The 16,881-nt window shown below is 39.4% G+C and overlaps 2 protein-coding genes across 2 annotated transcripts; one reads left to right on the forward strand and one right to left on the reverse strand.

Moving 5' to 3' along the window:
- Positions 1–1,569: 1,569 nt before the first annotated feature.
- Positions 1,570–11,057, forward strand: ccnt1 (cyclin T1). Its single transcript, XM_063015046.1, has 9 exons — positions 1,570–1,745; positions 3,769–3,850; positions 3,947–4,075; positions 4,857–4,917; positions 5,474–5,536; positions 6,170–6,215; positions 6,310–6,473; positions 7,081–7,151; positions 7,265–11,057. The coding sequence occupies exons 1-9, from the start codon at positions 1,576–1,578 to the stop codon at positions 8,366–8,368; spliced, it is 1,890 nt and encodes a 629-aa protein (XP_062871116.1). The 5' UTR covers positions 1,570–1,575; the 3' UTR covers positions 8,369–11,057.
- Positions 11,058–12,836: 1,779 nt separating this feature from the next.
- LOC134333239 (tubulin alpha chain-like) lies at positions 12,837–15,917 on the reverse strand. Its single transcript, XM_063015120.1, has 4 exons — positions 15,859–15,917; positions 14,227–14,449; positions 13,991–14,139; positions 12,837–13,912 (listed from the first exon to the last, which is right to left on the reverse strand). Exons 1-4 carry the CDS (start codon positions 15,859–15,861, stop codon positions 12,932–12,934), a joined length of 1,356 nt encoding a protein of 451 aa, XP_062871190.1. The 5' UTR covers positions 15,862–15,917; the 3' UTR covers positions 12,837–12,931.
- Between the last annotated feature and the right edge of the window lie 964 nt (positions 15,918–16,881).

A 16,881-nucleotide genomic window follows, 5' to 3' on the forward strand; every position in this document is an offset into this window, starting at 1 on the left:
TCAGACCATACGCCGCACACTGCATCAACTCGGTCTGCATGGTCGTCATCCCAGAAGGAAGCTGACGCACAAGAAAGCCCGCAAACAGTTTGCTGAAGACAAGCAGTCCAAGAACATGGATTACTGGAATGCCCTGTGGTCTGACGAGACCAAGATAAACTTGTTTGGCTCAGATGGTGTCCAGCATGTGTGGCGGCGCCCTGGTGAGAAGTACCAAGACAACTGTATCTTGCCTACAGTCAAGCATGGTGGTGGTAGCATCATGGTCTTGGGCTGCATGAGTGTTGCTGGCACTGGGGAGCTGCAGTTCATTGAGGGAAACATGAATTCCAACATGTACTGTGACATTCTGAAACAGAGCATGATCCCCTCCCTTCGAAAACTGGGCCTCATGGCAGTTTTCCAACAGGATAACGACCCCAAACACAACCTACAAGATGACAACTGCCTTGCTGAGGAAGCTGAAGCTAAAGGTGATGGACTAAACCCAATTGAGCACCTGTGGCGCATCCTCAAGTGGAAGGTGGAGGAGTTCAAGGTGTCTAACATCCACCAGTTCCGTGATGTCATCATGGAGGAGTGGAAGAGGATTCCAGTAGCAACCTGTGCAGCTCTGGTGAATTCCATGCCCAGGAGGGTTAAGGCAGTGCTGGATAATAATGGTGGTCACACAAAATATTGACACTTTGGGCACAATTTGGACATGTTCACTGTGGGGTGTACTCACTTATGTTGCCAGCCATTTAGACATTAATGGCTGTGTGTTGAGTTATTTTCAGAAGACAGTAAATCTACACTGCTATACAAGCTGTACACTGACTACTCTAAGTTATATCCAAGTTTTATTTCTATAGTGTTGTCCCATGAAAAGATATAATAAAATATTTGCAGAAATGTGAGGGGTGTACTCACTTTTGTGATACACTGTATATATATATATATATATATATATATATATATATATATATTTTTTTTTTGTCTATTGTGTACTTTATGTGTTACTGATATTGTAATGCTGTCTATCTATAGTCCAGGACCATTACCCCTGTTACTTAATCAACCAGATTTTACTGATCAGATGATTATATCCATCGAGACTCACAATTAGGGCCTTGCTCAAGGGAACAACAATGGCAACCAGGCAGTAATGGAGATCAAACCAAAGCCCTTCATATATTAGTCCAGTTTTTTAACTACTTATCTACCACTGCCTGACCACCAGGATGAACTGGGAACAAGCAGACACACATCCTGAAAAGGCCCCCATGGGTGTGGAAGGAAAAGGTGGACGGAAACTGGAGGACCCAAAAACCTGTGGTGAGCATGGAAAACATTCCAAACTGCACAGACAGTAACTGGATGGCAGGAATACATCTGAGACCTCAAAGCTAAGTGGCATCAACACGTGTTTAGTGTTTTTAATTCTTTTTCTGCACATCGCTTTAATACAACAAATATAAAAATATAAGAAACTTTTATCTGCGCGTCAGTTTCTAACGACGTCACCATGCTGCGCCTGCTCTGACGCACTTCCTGTGACGCAGTAAAAATTATCCAGTACCCTCCTTCTCAGTGATGGCGGCTGCGTTGTTAGCTCGCTCGGGAAATCAAACTAAATGGTACTTTACTCGCGAACAAATTCAAAACAGCCCGTCCAGGCGAGCAGGACTGGATCCAGATAAAGAATTATCGTACCGACAACAGGCCGCGAATCTCATCCAGGATATCGGACAGCGCCTCAATGTGTATCCTTTCCTTGGCTAACCTGTTAGCTTAGCATGCTAGTTAAAAGCCGGTTCGGCGGGGTGAGCGCTCTGTTTGGATTTTTTAAATCCTTATTCTTATTCTTTTTTTATTATTTATTTTTGTATTATGTAAAAATTTGTAATTTATTGCATTAAAGATATATAATAACATTGTGCTAGGCAGTGTCACCTAGCTAGCGCATTAGCTAGCTTTAGCCATAACAGCAAATATGGTGCTGTTCTAACATACTGTTATATGGGATGGTTTGGGGTTTGGAACACAACCCAAGTCTATGAATTGCAGTTATTTATTTCTGGCGCAAGTTCTGTAAGTTTCATTTTACAACTATAGCAAGGAAGAGCTTCTGTTGTGGTATTGTGATGTGCTGCACATCGACGTTTTGTTGTTATTTAATAAAACCCCTTACCATTGTGGAACAAAATTTAAGGTCGCACGGTATCACACTGCATAAATCCAGAAAAACTGTTTTCAAGATCAGATCAGATTACCTTAAATTTAGTAGACAGCCATGAAATTACAATGAATTCAGCTTCAATAACCACTTTAATATGATCAGAGCTTGATGGGTCAAGAACTTTTGCTGGAGCTCTATGTGCTAAAACACTTTGTTGAAGGAAAAACAAGTATTCAGCCTCTTTTGTATTTGTTATGTAATATATTTACAGTGTGTATATCCTGTTCAGATTACCTTGTCTTTGTCCTGTGACAATGGCAAAACAGTAGACAGTACCACTAGACAGTGGTAGCCTAGTGGGTAGAGCTTTGGGCTATCGACTAAAAGGTTGCGAGTTTGAATTCCAGCTCTGCCATGCAGCCACTGTTGGGCCCTTGAGCAAGGCCCTTAGCCCTCTCTGCTCCAGAGGTGCCGTACGATGGCTGACCCTGTGCTCAGACCCCAGCTTCCAAACAAGCAGGGATATGCGAAGAAAAAATTTCAATGTGCTGTACGCCTGTATTTGTTGAGCAAAAGTGCTTATATTCATAAACAAACACGTTAAAAAAACATGGCACCCTAAATTCATATCTTTATTACTTTGTTACGAAACTGTTGTCTGCAGTTGCAGCTTTGAGATATCTACACCAGAAGTAAGCTGCTTTTTTGCAGCAGTGGGATTGAATTTAGGTACATTCCTTTGGTAAACTGTCCTAAATTTTCCAAGGTTACACGGGTCCCTCTGATGAACTCACAAACTCAAAGTCTTGGCAATACAAAGAATATCTTTATTATTTTTATTTTAAATTTGGTTTTGTTGTCAAATGCAAATTTTACTTAATTTATTTATTTTTGGCTGGTGGGATTCTGATCAGATGTCATTAGCAGTTCCATAGAAACAGTTCCATGTTATGTTTCCACCTCCATACTTCGCTGTGGGTATGGTGTGTGTTGGATATGTGCATACCTTTTTCCCCCGCACATGACAAGCTAAATTATTGCAAGGCGTTTTGCACGGATTAGTACTGCCGTCAGGTCAGTCTGCATTTTTTTGAGTGACTGTTGGTGTCTTATACTTTGTCATCATTAGTGTGTGAGTGTGTTGTAAAATTGTAAAATTTGGTGCCTTTGTGCTTCCATGAACTTTCCACTTGCTGAATAATGTATCAACAAGGATGTTTAAAATGTTTGTGTTGTAGTTGTATAACATTTTTTTCCTTGATTTGAGGAAGCAGCTCATCTATTACTATTTTAAACTTGATTGTTATGTCACATTTACACATTTATATTTATGCATAGTGACTGAAGTATGAAGGCAAAATATTATGTCTAAATGCGAAATATGTGCAACCGTCTTTTTTGGCACCCTGGTTTCCTCCCATCTCCAGAAAACATGAAAAAGGTAAATTGACTGATCTTAAATTGCGCAATCATGCAGTAAGTGACTGAAGCATTCTTTTTTTCCCTTTTCAAGATAATGAAAGGATGAATTGACTTTTGCAGCCAACATCAATGCTAATCAGCTCTATATGATTGAATAGTATTAATCCTTAACCCCAGATGTACAGATCCCAGCTCACTATTAACACTGCCATCGTCTACATGCATCGATTCTACATGATTCAGACATTCATTCGCTTCCACCGCAATGTAAGTGTCTATAATATTTTTTCTTTATCCTTGAAACTGCTGAGAGGTTTTATTCTTATTTAGAAGCTTACAGAGGGTTGTAATGTTCCGATACAGGCAATTGCTCCTGCTGCACTTTTTTTAGCAACAAAGGTAGAGGAGCAGCCCCGCAAGTTAGAGCATGTGGTTAAGGTAGCCAATGCATATCTCAATCCTCAGGATCCTTCTTCTGATGTCAGAAAAACTGTAAGTATTAACCTTAACAGTGCTGTAGAGAAATCATGTGTTGAATGCATTAGCAGTTATAATCAAAATCTCATACCTGGGATCATATGTGTAAAGTACATAGAATCCTTATTTTGCTGCAGCTTTCTGCCAGGGTGGGTTTTTTGTTTTTAGATTTTTTAGATATTTAACAGCCGCTGTGTTTAAGAATGAATTTTAATTGTTTTACTTGTTAAAAACAACAAGAAGAAAACAGAGTTAGTGCTTGTTATTAATTTTATGTATACAGACACTTTATACATATGTCCCCAGGTTTATGGTGAATGTGGCTTCTGTACCTGATTGTAAAAGAGACTTGCTTCGGTTGCATGTGTGTAGTTTGTGGCTAAAATGTAAAAACTACCTTTTATTTATTCTTTCTAAAACAAATGCAGCATTACCAAATTTAGAAATTCAGGCATTTATCCACCTTTTTTCTCTATTTTTGTTGACACGGACTGCAAATTCAGCCCTAAAAGCTGCTGTAAAACAGTCCTCATTTCACTACATTAATGTTTTGTGTTTTTCCCATTGATTTTATTTCCCCTTCACAGTTCACTGCTGTCCGATGCTGCAAAGATTTTTGTGTGGCTGTTGACATAATGTATGCCTGTATTGGCGAGCTGTCTTTACTCCACTCACTGACTTAGTAATGGAGTGAAAGAGCTTGATATTTTAACTGGCTGAGATCAGGGTAATTGTGAGAGAGTAATGGCAAGAGCATGAGACCCTGTCAGTAACCTGCCTGTCCTCTCAATCTCAGACTTTCCAGCTTCAAGCCCAAGACGTGGTCGTTCTTGAGAACATTATACTCCAGACCCTCGGTAAGTTTGGAATGATGAAAGTGGGTCCATGAGTTTCATTAGAAAGAAGACCATATTAATGCCTTTGTTCCCATTTACAGGAGAGTACCAGGAATTCTTGTTTCCAGCCATTTTTTTGACTGTCTAAACTTTAATTGTTCCATGTGTTTCATGTCCTTATTGTAATACTACACTATCTGAGTGCACTTTCCTTTTTTGCACCATTAGACAATTTTTGAGCCATTCTATTGCACAGATGCAAGTCTGAGTTTAACATTTCAGTACTTCTTGTAATACAGTGGCCATTATTATTATGTCTGTTTGGGTTACATGCAGGAGTGGCTCAAAAATACCATGGAAAGAGAAAGTCCCTTGTTTTGATTTACTCAGCCATATTTGTCCCATTTAGGATCAGTTGTCTGAAGAATCTAAGCTTCATCACGTTCCTTAAGCTGTTTTATGTGTACCAATCAACTTCATTTATTAGCCAATTCAAACGGGGCTGTTTGGAAATGCGGTTGTGTGTGATAACTTGATTCTCACTATTACATATCTGTTTTTCTTCTACCCTCTCTAGCTTTTGAAATCAGAATTAACCACCCTCACACACATGTTGTCAAGTGTACAGAGCTTGTACGAGGTAAGTTCCAGTGCAGAGATTTTGGAGCTTTATTCTAGTCACAGTGTCTAAAACATCTAAAACTGGCCTTAATCTATTCTTTTTCTAACCTGTGTAAAACTGTCCTTTTTGAAGCATTAAAGACAAAATAAATTGCAAAATTATATAAAACCTGACTTTTTTATTTATTTAGATTTTTGGGGTATTTTAATTAAGTATTTGCCATGTTAATAGCTCAGCTCATGTGAATTTGTGTGGCAAGAATGCTAAAAGCCACATTGCTAATAACATCAGTGCCTGGGAGGTTCAAATCCCAGACTGGGTGCACAAATACAGAAGGTGCATGGACTTGCATGAACTTAGTAACCAGTTGGAGGGACACACATCAGTGCCAGTCCCAAGCCCGGATAAACAGGGTTGCGTCAGTAGGGGCGTCTGGCGTAGAAAACCGTGCTTAATCAAATGTGGTAGTGTTAAGCTCTGTGGCGACCTCTAGCGTGAGCAGCAGGAAGAAAAAAAATACATTAATTACACCCAAATTCCAAACTAGTCTATTAAGTATTGTTACTAGTATAATGCTGGTAAAAGTGCCTCAGGATTGCATTCCATGTGGATTGTTTAGTGGCTTGATCTTGCTTGTTTTGTTTATTCCAGCGAGTAAAGACCTCGCCCAGACATCTTATTTTATGGCAACTAACAGGTGTGTTGAAATTTTACTGCAGACGTTTTCATGATCGGTCTGCTAAACATTTATGCTTCTACTTACTTCTTTTTTTTTTTTTTTCCAATTGCAGCCTGCACCTGACCACATTCTGTCTGCAGTACTGTCCAACTGTAGTTGCCTGTGTATGCATTCACTTGGCCTGCAAATGGTCCAACTGGGAAATTCCAGTCTCCACTGATAGCAAACACTGGTGGGAGTATGTTGACCCAACGGTCACTCTACAACTGCTAGACGGTATGTCAGAAGCATTCTTCAGGGTTACCTTTAATGCTATGCTATGGGATTGGTAATGCATAAGCAATAAATTGCCTTCAGCAAAACAATGCTGTGAAAGAGCTGTTTAGCTGGTTTAGTTAGTAGGTCCCATCCATCTCTATTGGATTGATTCAGATAAAAACAAAATTAGTGTGATTAAAAATTCACAGTATTTGATCAAAAAGAAGGGTCACACTGGTACAAAGCATCAGCTGATATTAGTGTTTGGTTAATTTCATCCTTTCTGGCAGTTTTGGGGCTTGAACCTGCAAACTTCTGATCACTAGTCCACTTAACCACTGAGCTACTACAGCCCCAATTTTTTTTTATTTTTTTTTATTTGTAGTGAGGCAGTAGTATCTCTTTACTTGACATCAGATTGACTGACCGATAGCACAGTTCAGACCCCGGATCCCAGTGGTAGTGGACTAGCGTATTTCACCTCTCCGCCACCCAAGCGGCCACAAGCAACTGTACAATAAGGCATTTGAAATGAGTCACCTCTGTTTATGCAGAGCTGTTGAACCCCAATCCTTGTACGCTTTATGTTATTTGATGGGAATTCATGTTTGAATCTGTTTTACAGAACTCACTAACGAGTTTCTGCAGATCTTGGAGAAAACACCCAGCCGACTGAAACGCATTCGAAACTGGAAAGTAAGTCCTTTCAGCTGAGTGAAATTTATAAGCTTGTTCACATTTTACTTCAATCCCAGGATTATTCTGTATGATTATCATTTCATGTCATTCTGATCTGCCTGTCACCATAGGCACCAGGTCAGTTGGGTAAGAAGCTCAAAGTGCAAGAAGATGGCGAGAAGACCCAGGTTGTTATGAACATGATTCCCACAGCATCACCCGAAAGCCCGCTGGCCAGCCTGATGAGCATCTCGGCTCCTCTTGCTACATCGTCCTCTTCCATGATCTTATTGGCAGAAGAGAAGCAGCAGCTTGGCATCAAAGAACCAGAGCCACCGGTTCCCACTAGAGTGAGTCTGAGCGACTACCGTGCCAAGCATGCTGACGAGCTTGCTGCACAGAAAAAGAAGCTGGAAAACATGGAGGCCAGCGTGAAGCGTGATTATGCATCAGCAGCCCAGGCTCTTATAAGCCAACAGAGGAAGGAGAAGCATCACCATCACCAGCAGCTGCAGTCCAGCTCAGGTTCCTCAGAGCCTATCATCCTAAAGATCCCTCTAGATGAGCGGCAGGATCGCAGCTCACTTAAAATCCGCCTGCCAGGGAGCAGCCACGGAGCTGAGCAGAACATTAAAGTGAAGATTCGGCTTCCGGACAAAGGTTCTCGTGAGGAGAAGAGGAGCAAAGAGAAGCACAAAGAGCGGTCTAATCATCATCATCACCACCATCACCACCACCACTCCTCAAGTAGTGGCTCTTCTTCATCCTCATCCTCTCATAAACATTCCAGCTCCACCAGTGCCTCCTCAAGTAGCAAAAAGTCCTCATCAGACTTGATGAAATCAAACTCCTCTACATCCTCCTCCCGAAAACGGACTCACAGCTCTGAGCCTACGGCGAGCTCTCACTCTGCTAAAATCAGCAAGTCATCCAGGAACGTGTTCCACCTGCCCACTGATGTCCTACCATCACTCGGTATTTCACACCATCAGGGAGGCTACTCGCACGGCAAAGTGGACAAGGTTGACACAAACGGGCACGGCATCAATTCGGGCGGCCAGTCTAACGATTACCAGGACACATTTGATATGCTAAATTCACTGCTGAGCGCACAGGGGGTGCAGCCTGCCCCGCCCCAAGTGTATGACTATCACGCGCAGTATGGTGACTACAGATTTGCACGTCCGCCCCTCCCTTTAGAACCCCCTCCAGAGCTTCCTCCACTTCCTAAATGAACCTCTCCGTCAATAAGGTCAGAGTTATACTTGCCATGCCTTACATTAGGGCTGCACTATTATGGGATGGATGTTGAAATCACAATTATTTGCCACAATTACAGAGGCAGTGCTGAACTGCTCCAGAACTAAACACTGCATCAGTTTATGACACATGTGGCCATTTTATGCTTAAACCCAACAAAACTGACTAACCAAGACTTACATGATTTTAAACAGTCAGTCTGATTGTAGCTTAGCAACCTGGTTTAGTTGGTGCAGCAGTGTGATACGCAAAAGCACATGTTTATTCGGGTCAGTGAACCGATTAGTGCCTGAATTCATGTACGTCCTAATTTAGAAGATCCAGAAGTTTGGTACATAGAATGTAAACGTCTAGTAGGTTTGGCCATTCAGTTTAAACACTAACCACTGCACTCAGACACATCTACAAGTATTCACATTCATAATGTCTGCAGCAGCCTAAAGAAAGTATCTTAATATTGTGCTTTCATTTTAATGATGTGCACAGTCGGCTCACTAGCGACTACAGGACATAAACAGCAGCCTCACAATAATGTTGTAAACAGCAAGTATAACTCTGGCTTGTGTGAACAGTCCCCTTTTTCTGCTGCCTATTCTGTTCATACAGTGGAAAAAAACCCCAAATGCTTCATTTAATGTAAATCTTTTAGGGTTTTAGCCTATTTTTATCACTGCCCTACTTTAAAATTTTTTTTTTTTTTATTATTCTCTAGGTCAACATGTATGGGTGTCCCCACAGCACAAAAACGTGTGGCAATAATGGCTGTGATGTAAGATAAAGTTAAAATGCAGCAAAAAAAAGTACAAAATTTACGAAAGCAAAATGTTATTTATTTAAAAAAAATGTACATACTATTTTTGTCACACTGTTTTCTATATGCAGTATGTCTAAAAAGTGAATGGAATTTGTCTAACAAACCAAGATGAACTTTAGGGTTCGGGCTGTGAAAAGAAAATGAAATGTTTGGTTTTAGAATTTAACAATAAGTGACTTTTTTGTAAACTTCTATTTATTAATAGTCTTGGAAAGCAATCTGGATTTATTTTTATATTGTTTTTGCATAGTCATCCTGTGACATATTGCAGCCTGTATCCTAGCCTACCCACATTTTTAAAAAATATTTCTATGACAGGTCAGTAGGTGCTTTTTGGTTTTACCCTTGTTAATCATGCGAGTTGTCTTTTTTACATTTTTAAATAGTTGAAATGAGTAAGAATTATAGACCCTTGTTGGAAAACAGTCATTGTTTTAAATGGTTGTAAATCACAAGCAAAATCCACAGTTTCACTTTTACAGGTGTACATTTCTTTTCATACCAGTTGGAGTTTAAAATGGACTTTGAGAGAACATGCCAGACACGATAACTACACTGCATGATTTCAAAGCTGCATTAAACACTTCAGCATGTTATTATAATGTCATAGTTAGTATATAGATCATCTCGAAATTACAAGATTGTATCTTGTCATTTAAAAATGTTAAACATCTAACATCTTGTTCAATCTGACTCAGTGGCGCAGTTGATTTAACGATTTACTGCTGGTACTGTACGTTCGGCTTAAGTCACAGTAAAATCATAATGTCGCTGAGCAAAATAGATAGTAATTTATTATTCTAAAATCCTGAACTAAAAAAACTCTATTGAAGTCCAGCTTGCAAGTAAAGGGTCCAGTGTGAGTACCTCCGTCAGTTATGCATCATTAAAGGAAATTTTTGCTTGAACATGACTCTCAAAATAACAGTTTTGACACAAGAACTCATAATAATGACATGCTGAAAAGATTATTACCCATCCCTGTTTAGGTCAGTTTATTTACAAATAATAAGTAGTTTATTACTACTTGTGTGTAATACATTTGTGTAGACAAAACTAAATATTACCAAAATGTAGCCGATGTACATCAGCTTGAAATTATTGCGAGATCAGCCATAAGCCATTACAAAGCTGGTATCCAATATAAATTCATGACTGTATACACATACTTTGCTTGGATCTGCTTACCAAAGCTGTGTACATGTTCGAGAAGTTTATCCATAGCTGCTACATTCAAGTCGATGAATTTCACAGTGAATAATCATGACAATTTATGTTCAGTCTGTTTATACACATGAAACAGGCTACTTTGTAAAATGACTCCACTTTATTGCATTAACATCAGTGTTTGTCCATGTCTGATTATTTCTACTAGGATTGATTGTGATTTATCAGATGCATAGCATTAAACAAGCCTTTAATAACCACTGCATGCAAATGATGCACTGATCTCTTGAAAAGTATTATTACCAGTCATTCCTCCTGAACTCTTCTGTAACAATGCATTACCAAATACACAAAGCACATGTGCACACTCCTGAACTTCTGAATTTATAGATGGTGCTGGAGATGAAGGGGTCGTACCTGATGTTTCTGTTGGATGTGATTGCAGGTATCATGGGATTGTAAAAACAGTATCGCGGTCTCATGCATTGACTATCGCCGCTGTATCATTCATGCCTGCAAACAAAGAATGGATTTTATCAAGTGTACCCAATGTTGTCTGTACAGTGGTACCACACAAACTCTCAGGTTTTAGATTTTGTCTCAGCAAAAGAACATTTGTGAATTCTTCGTTTTATAAATGTGATCTCCTGTGTAAATAAATGTTTTATGAGGAAATGTTTAAATCAGCTGTTTTGTGTTTGAATCATGACTCTATGTCTGAAAGTAAGTTAACATCTCTTTATCTCATCAATTTTTCTCATCTATTTAGAAAAGATAAAGAATGACCTAAATGCAGCAGGAAAAAAAGGTCAAAACAGCCAGTAAACAAAAGAAAACAACAAACTGCACTGCAATTAACCTTATTTCAACACTCGCAAAAAAGATATGCTTTTGAAATTGGACCACAAACCTTTAAATGAGTCATAATAGTGGTAAGATGCAAAAATACAACTTCGAACGTGGTGCAGTAGGAAGGTAGAAGTTATACGATACCAAGCTGGTACTGGTGCATTACATGAAGTGATGTCATTGCCAAGGAAATTTGAATGACTCAATGTACTGGGATATTGGGTGAACCTACCGTGTATATCTGTGGGTTTCCCGTATATCTGTGAATATCCCACCACTAGTACCTGTGCCTTGACAAGACAGCAATGAAACCTAGTTGAATTCCCTTCCTTAGGCACAACTAATTGGATAGCACTACCTGGGATGAAAGCTTGGGATCTCAGTATCTTGTTAGATAGACAACTGTGCCACCCAGGTGCCCAATCTAAATATTTCAAGACCCCAAGCATTAATCCAAAATAATATAAGACTGAATTGTAATAAAAAAAGGTTAAGAAGCTTTGGTCTTCTGACTTGAATCTCTTAAAATTGAACTAGTTTGATGTGAAGCTAAGCTTTCCACAATATTTTGAAGTGTCTGTGGTAATCCAGTAAATACGAGGGGTGTCCACGTAGTTTAGACACTAGTGAATAGTGCTGTTGCACTAAATTATAGTAATGATGACATTTGTCTTCTATTACCGTTAAGTCTTTGAGGAGCCATTTTCACCCCCTGCCCCATGCGTCTACAGTATTTACTTGCTCATATACCTCGCCTCGCCTCCAGGTGGCACTGTGGCGGGACCTGAGAACCATTTTTTTATTTGTATTTTTTTTTATTTAGTGCAAAAGAGATAACGTAACGTAAGTTACAAAAATATAAAGGTTTGCATTCTTAATTTCTGTTACAGAAAGGATTTAATTGTTCTATTTATATCAACACTTGATCCTGGCCCGTATATATACCAAATTTAATCTCCCTAGTTTTTGTTTAAAGGAGAAAGGACTATTTCATTTTCTTTAATGCTTGTTATGGTCACAATTGGTTCGGTTCCATTGGGAAACATTGGGCGCAATGCAGGAATACCCTTGAAAGGTCACCAATCCATTGCAGGACTTTAGCCCCTCTCGGACCTAGCCAATCATGTCTGTGTAGATGCCCTGATGGCTGGTAGCACAGCTAAGTTTCCAACCCAGATCACCTGACCATGATTTTGTTGGACCTCACCATGAATTTGTTGGGCATCCCATTCCAAAACCATGGACATTGTTATAGAGTCCCTCTGTCACTGTAACAGCCTCCTTTTTTTGGGAAGGCCTACCACATAATTTGTAATGTATATGAGCCCATATAGACAAAACAGCATTTGTAAGGTCATGTGCTAATATTAGATGAGAGTGCAATCAACCTTCCGCTTCATCCCGAAGTTGTTTATCGAGGTTGAGTTCCTCCACACTTTCTTCTGTATGAACCTCAATTTCTGAACAGGGTCACAGTTATGCTGTTGCCACAAAGTTGAAAGCACATAACTTTACACACGCTTAACCTGTAACACTTTCCAAAAAATCTAAAAAAGCTTTTACACCAACACAAGTGGGCATGCATCAAAAGTCATTAAAAGACACACATATAATTTAGTTTCTTGATTTCTTAATCACTTTATTCAGTCACATTTTAAAAAATGCCACAATGGTCCTTACAGCAACAAGAGATTTGTTCTCAAACTTCCTAATACTCTTCACCCTCTTCCTCTCCCTCACCCTCAACGGAATCAACTCCAACCTCCTCATAATCCTTCTCCAGAGCAGCCATGTCCTCTCTGGCCTCTGAGAACTCACCCTCCTCCATGCCCTCACCAACATACCAATGCACAAAGGCGCGCTTGGCGTACATCAGATCAAACTTGTGATCAAGACGAGCCCAGGCCTCAGCAATGGCTGTGGTGTTGCTCAGCATGCACACAGCCCTCTGCACCTTGGCCAGGTCTCCACCTGGAACCACAGTGGGAGGCTGGTAGTTGATGCCCACCTTGAAACCAGTTGGACACCAGTCCACAAACTGGATGGAGCGCTTGGTCTTGATGGTGGCAATAGCAGTATTGACATCCTTGGGCACCACATCACCACGGTACAACAGGCAGCAGGCCATGTACTTGCCGTGACGTGGATCACATTTTACCATCTGATTTGCCGGCTCAAAGCAGGCGTTAGTGATTTCAGAAACAGAGAGCTGCTCGTGGCAAGCCTTTTCTATAGAGATCACTGGAGCGTAGGTGGCCAGTGGGAAATGGATACGAGGATAGGGGACCAAGTTGGTCTGGAACTCTGTTAGATCGACATTGAGAGCACCATCAAAACGCAGGGAGGCAGTAATGGAGGACACAATCTGACTAATCAGCCTGTTCAGGTTGGTGTAAGAAGGGCGCTCAATATCAAGGTTTCTGCGGCAAATGTCATAAATGGCTTCATTATCCACCATGAAAGCACAGTCTGAGTGCTCTAGGGTGGTGTGGGTGGTCAGGATGGCGTTGTAGGGTTCCACCACAGCAGTGGATACTTGAGGAGCTGGATAGATGGAGAACTCCAGCTTGGACTTTTTGCCATAGTCGACAGACAGACGTTCCATCAGCAGGGAGGTGAAACCAGAACCAGTACCACCACCGAAGCTGTGAAAGACCAGGAAACCCTGGAGACCTGTGCACTGGTCAGCCTATAAAAAGAGAGTTGTAATGTAACAAAGAAATAATTTCATTTCCAAACTATTATTGGATATTTTGTAGACACCCACCAGCTTGCGGATTCTGTCCAACACCAGATCAATAATTTCCTTGCCGATGGTGTAGTGACCACGTGCATAGTTGTTGGCAGCATCCTCCTTTCCTGTGATCAACTGTTCAGGGTGGAACAGCTGACGGTAAGTTCCAGAACGGACCTCATCTGAGAAACAAAGGAGTAGATATAGCTGAAGAAATAATTAGCTGTATAATACTGTGTTTGGAACCCAAAATTCTGACCTGTACATACCTATAACAGTGGGCTCCAGATCCACAAACACAGCTCTGGGGACGTGCTTTCCAGCCCCAGTCTCACTGAAGAAGGTGTTGAAGGAATCGTCTCCACCTCCGATAGTCTTGTCACTGGGCATCTGTCCATTTGGCTGGATACCGTGTTCAAGACAGTAGAGCTCCCAGCAGGCATTGCCGATCTGGACTCCAGCCTGACCCACGTGGATAGAGATGCACTCACGCTGTGTGAGACAGAAAGAAAAGTTCAGAGCAAAGTCAGCAAATACTTCAAAATTCATTTGATGGAACCTAAAATTTGTGAAAACTCAGAAATGAACCTAGATTTTTTACGTTTAAATGTGTTTATCCAAGACAAACATTCACTAATGACACTCTATATCAGTGAGTGTCCTGCAGTAACCAGATCAAGAACACAATATGAGATGCTGAAGAACACTGGTGACAGCAAAATACATTTAAAACTTATTAAATTCTTACATTTCTAAAAACATTCCTCCTCACGATAGAGCAAGTCTAATCACCAGCTATGTGAAACTGTATTGTTGCTGAAGGGTTTTACCAGTCCGGGTCTGCATTGCAAATCACTGCACTATTGATGTGTATAATGCAGAAATCCAGATCGTTCTTGCATCAGTGATTAAAAAAAACACATTTATAGTCTGGGGACTTAAATTTTTACATTTCATATTTATTGAGGTGCAGAAATGTCATATTTCAAATTATCAGACTGCAAAACAAAGCCAGTCAGAATGCTCATTATGCACGGTGAAAGCAGAAAGCAGAAGAACCACACCCAACCCATTCGTTTTGACAATATGTCACGGTGTGTCGTACCAATGTCTTGACAGAAATTCCACCACTCAACCTTAAAATGAATAGAATCTTGTATTGAAATCAGCAGTTGTGATATGAATCAGGAATGGGAAATGTTCAGCTATGGCAGACATGAGATCCAGCAAACAGCTGCTGGGGTCTACACCCAGTCTCTTTCAGGGAATGGAGGAGGGGAGGATGGGAGCACATGTCAAGGATATTCTCTCTCAAAATCATCGTTTATCTCTGCATTAGTCATTGTTTAATCCAATGAAGATACATACATATAATGAACGAATACATGCAGTGATCTCGAAGTAAAACCTGTGAAAATCAGCTGTCACTGCAGAAAGCCCTGAGCTGGTCAGTCTGAAATTACAGTGGTGATGGAGGAGGACAAAGGAGGCTTCAATTTTTTAATCATTATTCAGCCAGATAGGCATTATAAATAATCATTTGTTAAAAACAATCAATACGATTAATTGGTTAAACAACTACATTAATTATGCGTTCTATTCAATCTAGTTCAATTATTTGGATAAAAAGAACATTAATTAAACATAGCTTTATTCTGGACGCATTTAGCTTTAGTGTGACCATAATCAAGGGCAAAACTATTTAAAGCAAATGGCCTCGAACCATTAAATAATTCTTAATAGAAGAGAAATCGGGTTATTCTCCATCATTACCCTTATAATAAAACCAGGAGCGTCTCAATAAAAAACTGCAAAATAATCGAGCTCAAAATCATATGAAATAAGAAAAAAAAATAAAAATGCCAACGCTTGCAGTTACAGACAATAATAAAAATACTCACCATTGTTCTGTCGAGAAGGGACGAGTGATGGTGAAATCAGGCAAAGCAAAATGTCATGCTTTGTGTTAGCAGCAGTGTGAACAGCGGACACTGAGCTGTACAGAGAGGCGGAGCGTCCAATCAGAACCGCGCTGGAGACGCTTATTGGCTCAGTTCTGCTTTAACGGGTGCGGCTCTGTTTCAGGTCCAGTTTAAATCTAATGCATTTAAAGACAGTGGTAATGGAGATCCTAATTATCATGGTTTAAAGCAAATATGTGCTCAAAAAGCACCTTTTCCTCTCAGTGTTTTACAGTAATTCAGCAACAAAAGCCAATGTTCAAGCTTTATTGGAATGACTGTATATATCTAAATACTACTACTACTACTGCTAATAATAATTATAACAATACTAATAATACTTGTACTACTACTACTAATACTAAAAAATACTACTACTACTACTACTAATAATAATAATACTTGTACTAATACTAATAATAATACTTGTACTAATACTACTACTAATAATAATAATACTTGTACTACTACTACTACTACTGCTACTAATAATAATACTTGTACTAATACTACTACTAATAATAATAATAATACTAATAATACTTGTACTAATACTAATAATAATAATAATACTTGTACTAATACTAATAATACTTGTACTACTACTACTACTACTAAAATACTACTACTACTACTACTACTACTACTAATAATAATAATAATACTTGTACTAATACTAATAATAATAATACTTGTACTAATACTACTACTAATAATAATAATACTTGTACTACTACTACTACTACTGCTACTAATAATAATACTTGTACTAATACTACTACTACTAATACTACTACTACTAATAATACTTGTACTAATACTAATAATAATAATAATACTTGTACTAATACTAATAATACTTGTACTACTACTACTAATACTAAAATACTACTACTACTACTACTAATAATAATAATAATACTAATAATACTTGTACTAATACTAATAATAATAATAATACTT

This window comes from Trichomycterus rosablanca, chromosome 19, assembly GCF_030014385.1.
Source record: "Trichomycterus rosablanca isolate fTriRos1 chromosome 19, fTriRos1.hap1, whole genome shotgun sequence".
NCBI lineage: Eukaryota > Metazoa > Chordata > Actinopteri > Siluriformes > Trichomycteridae > Trichomycterus > Trichomycterus rosablanca.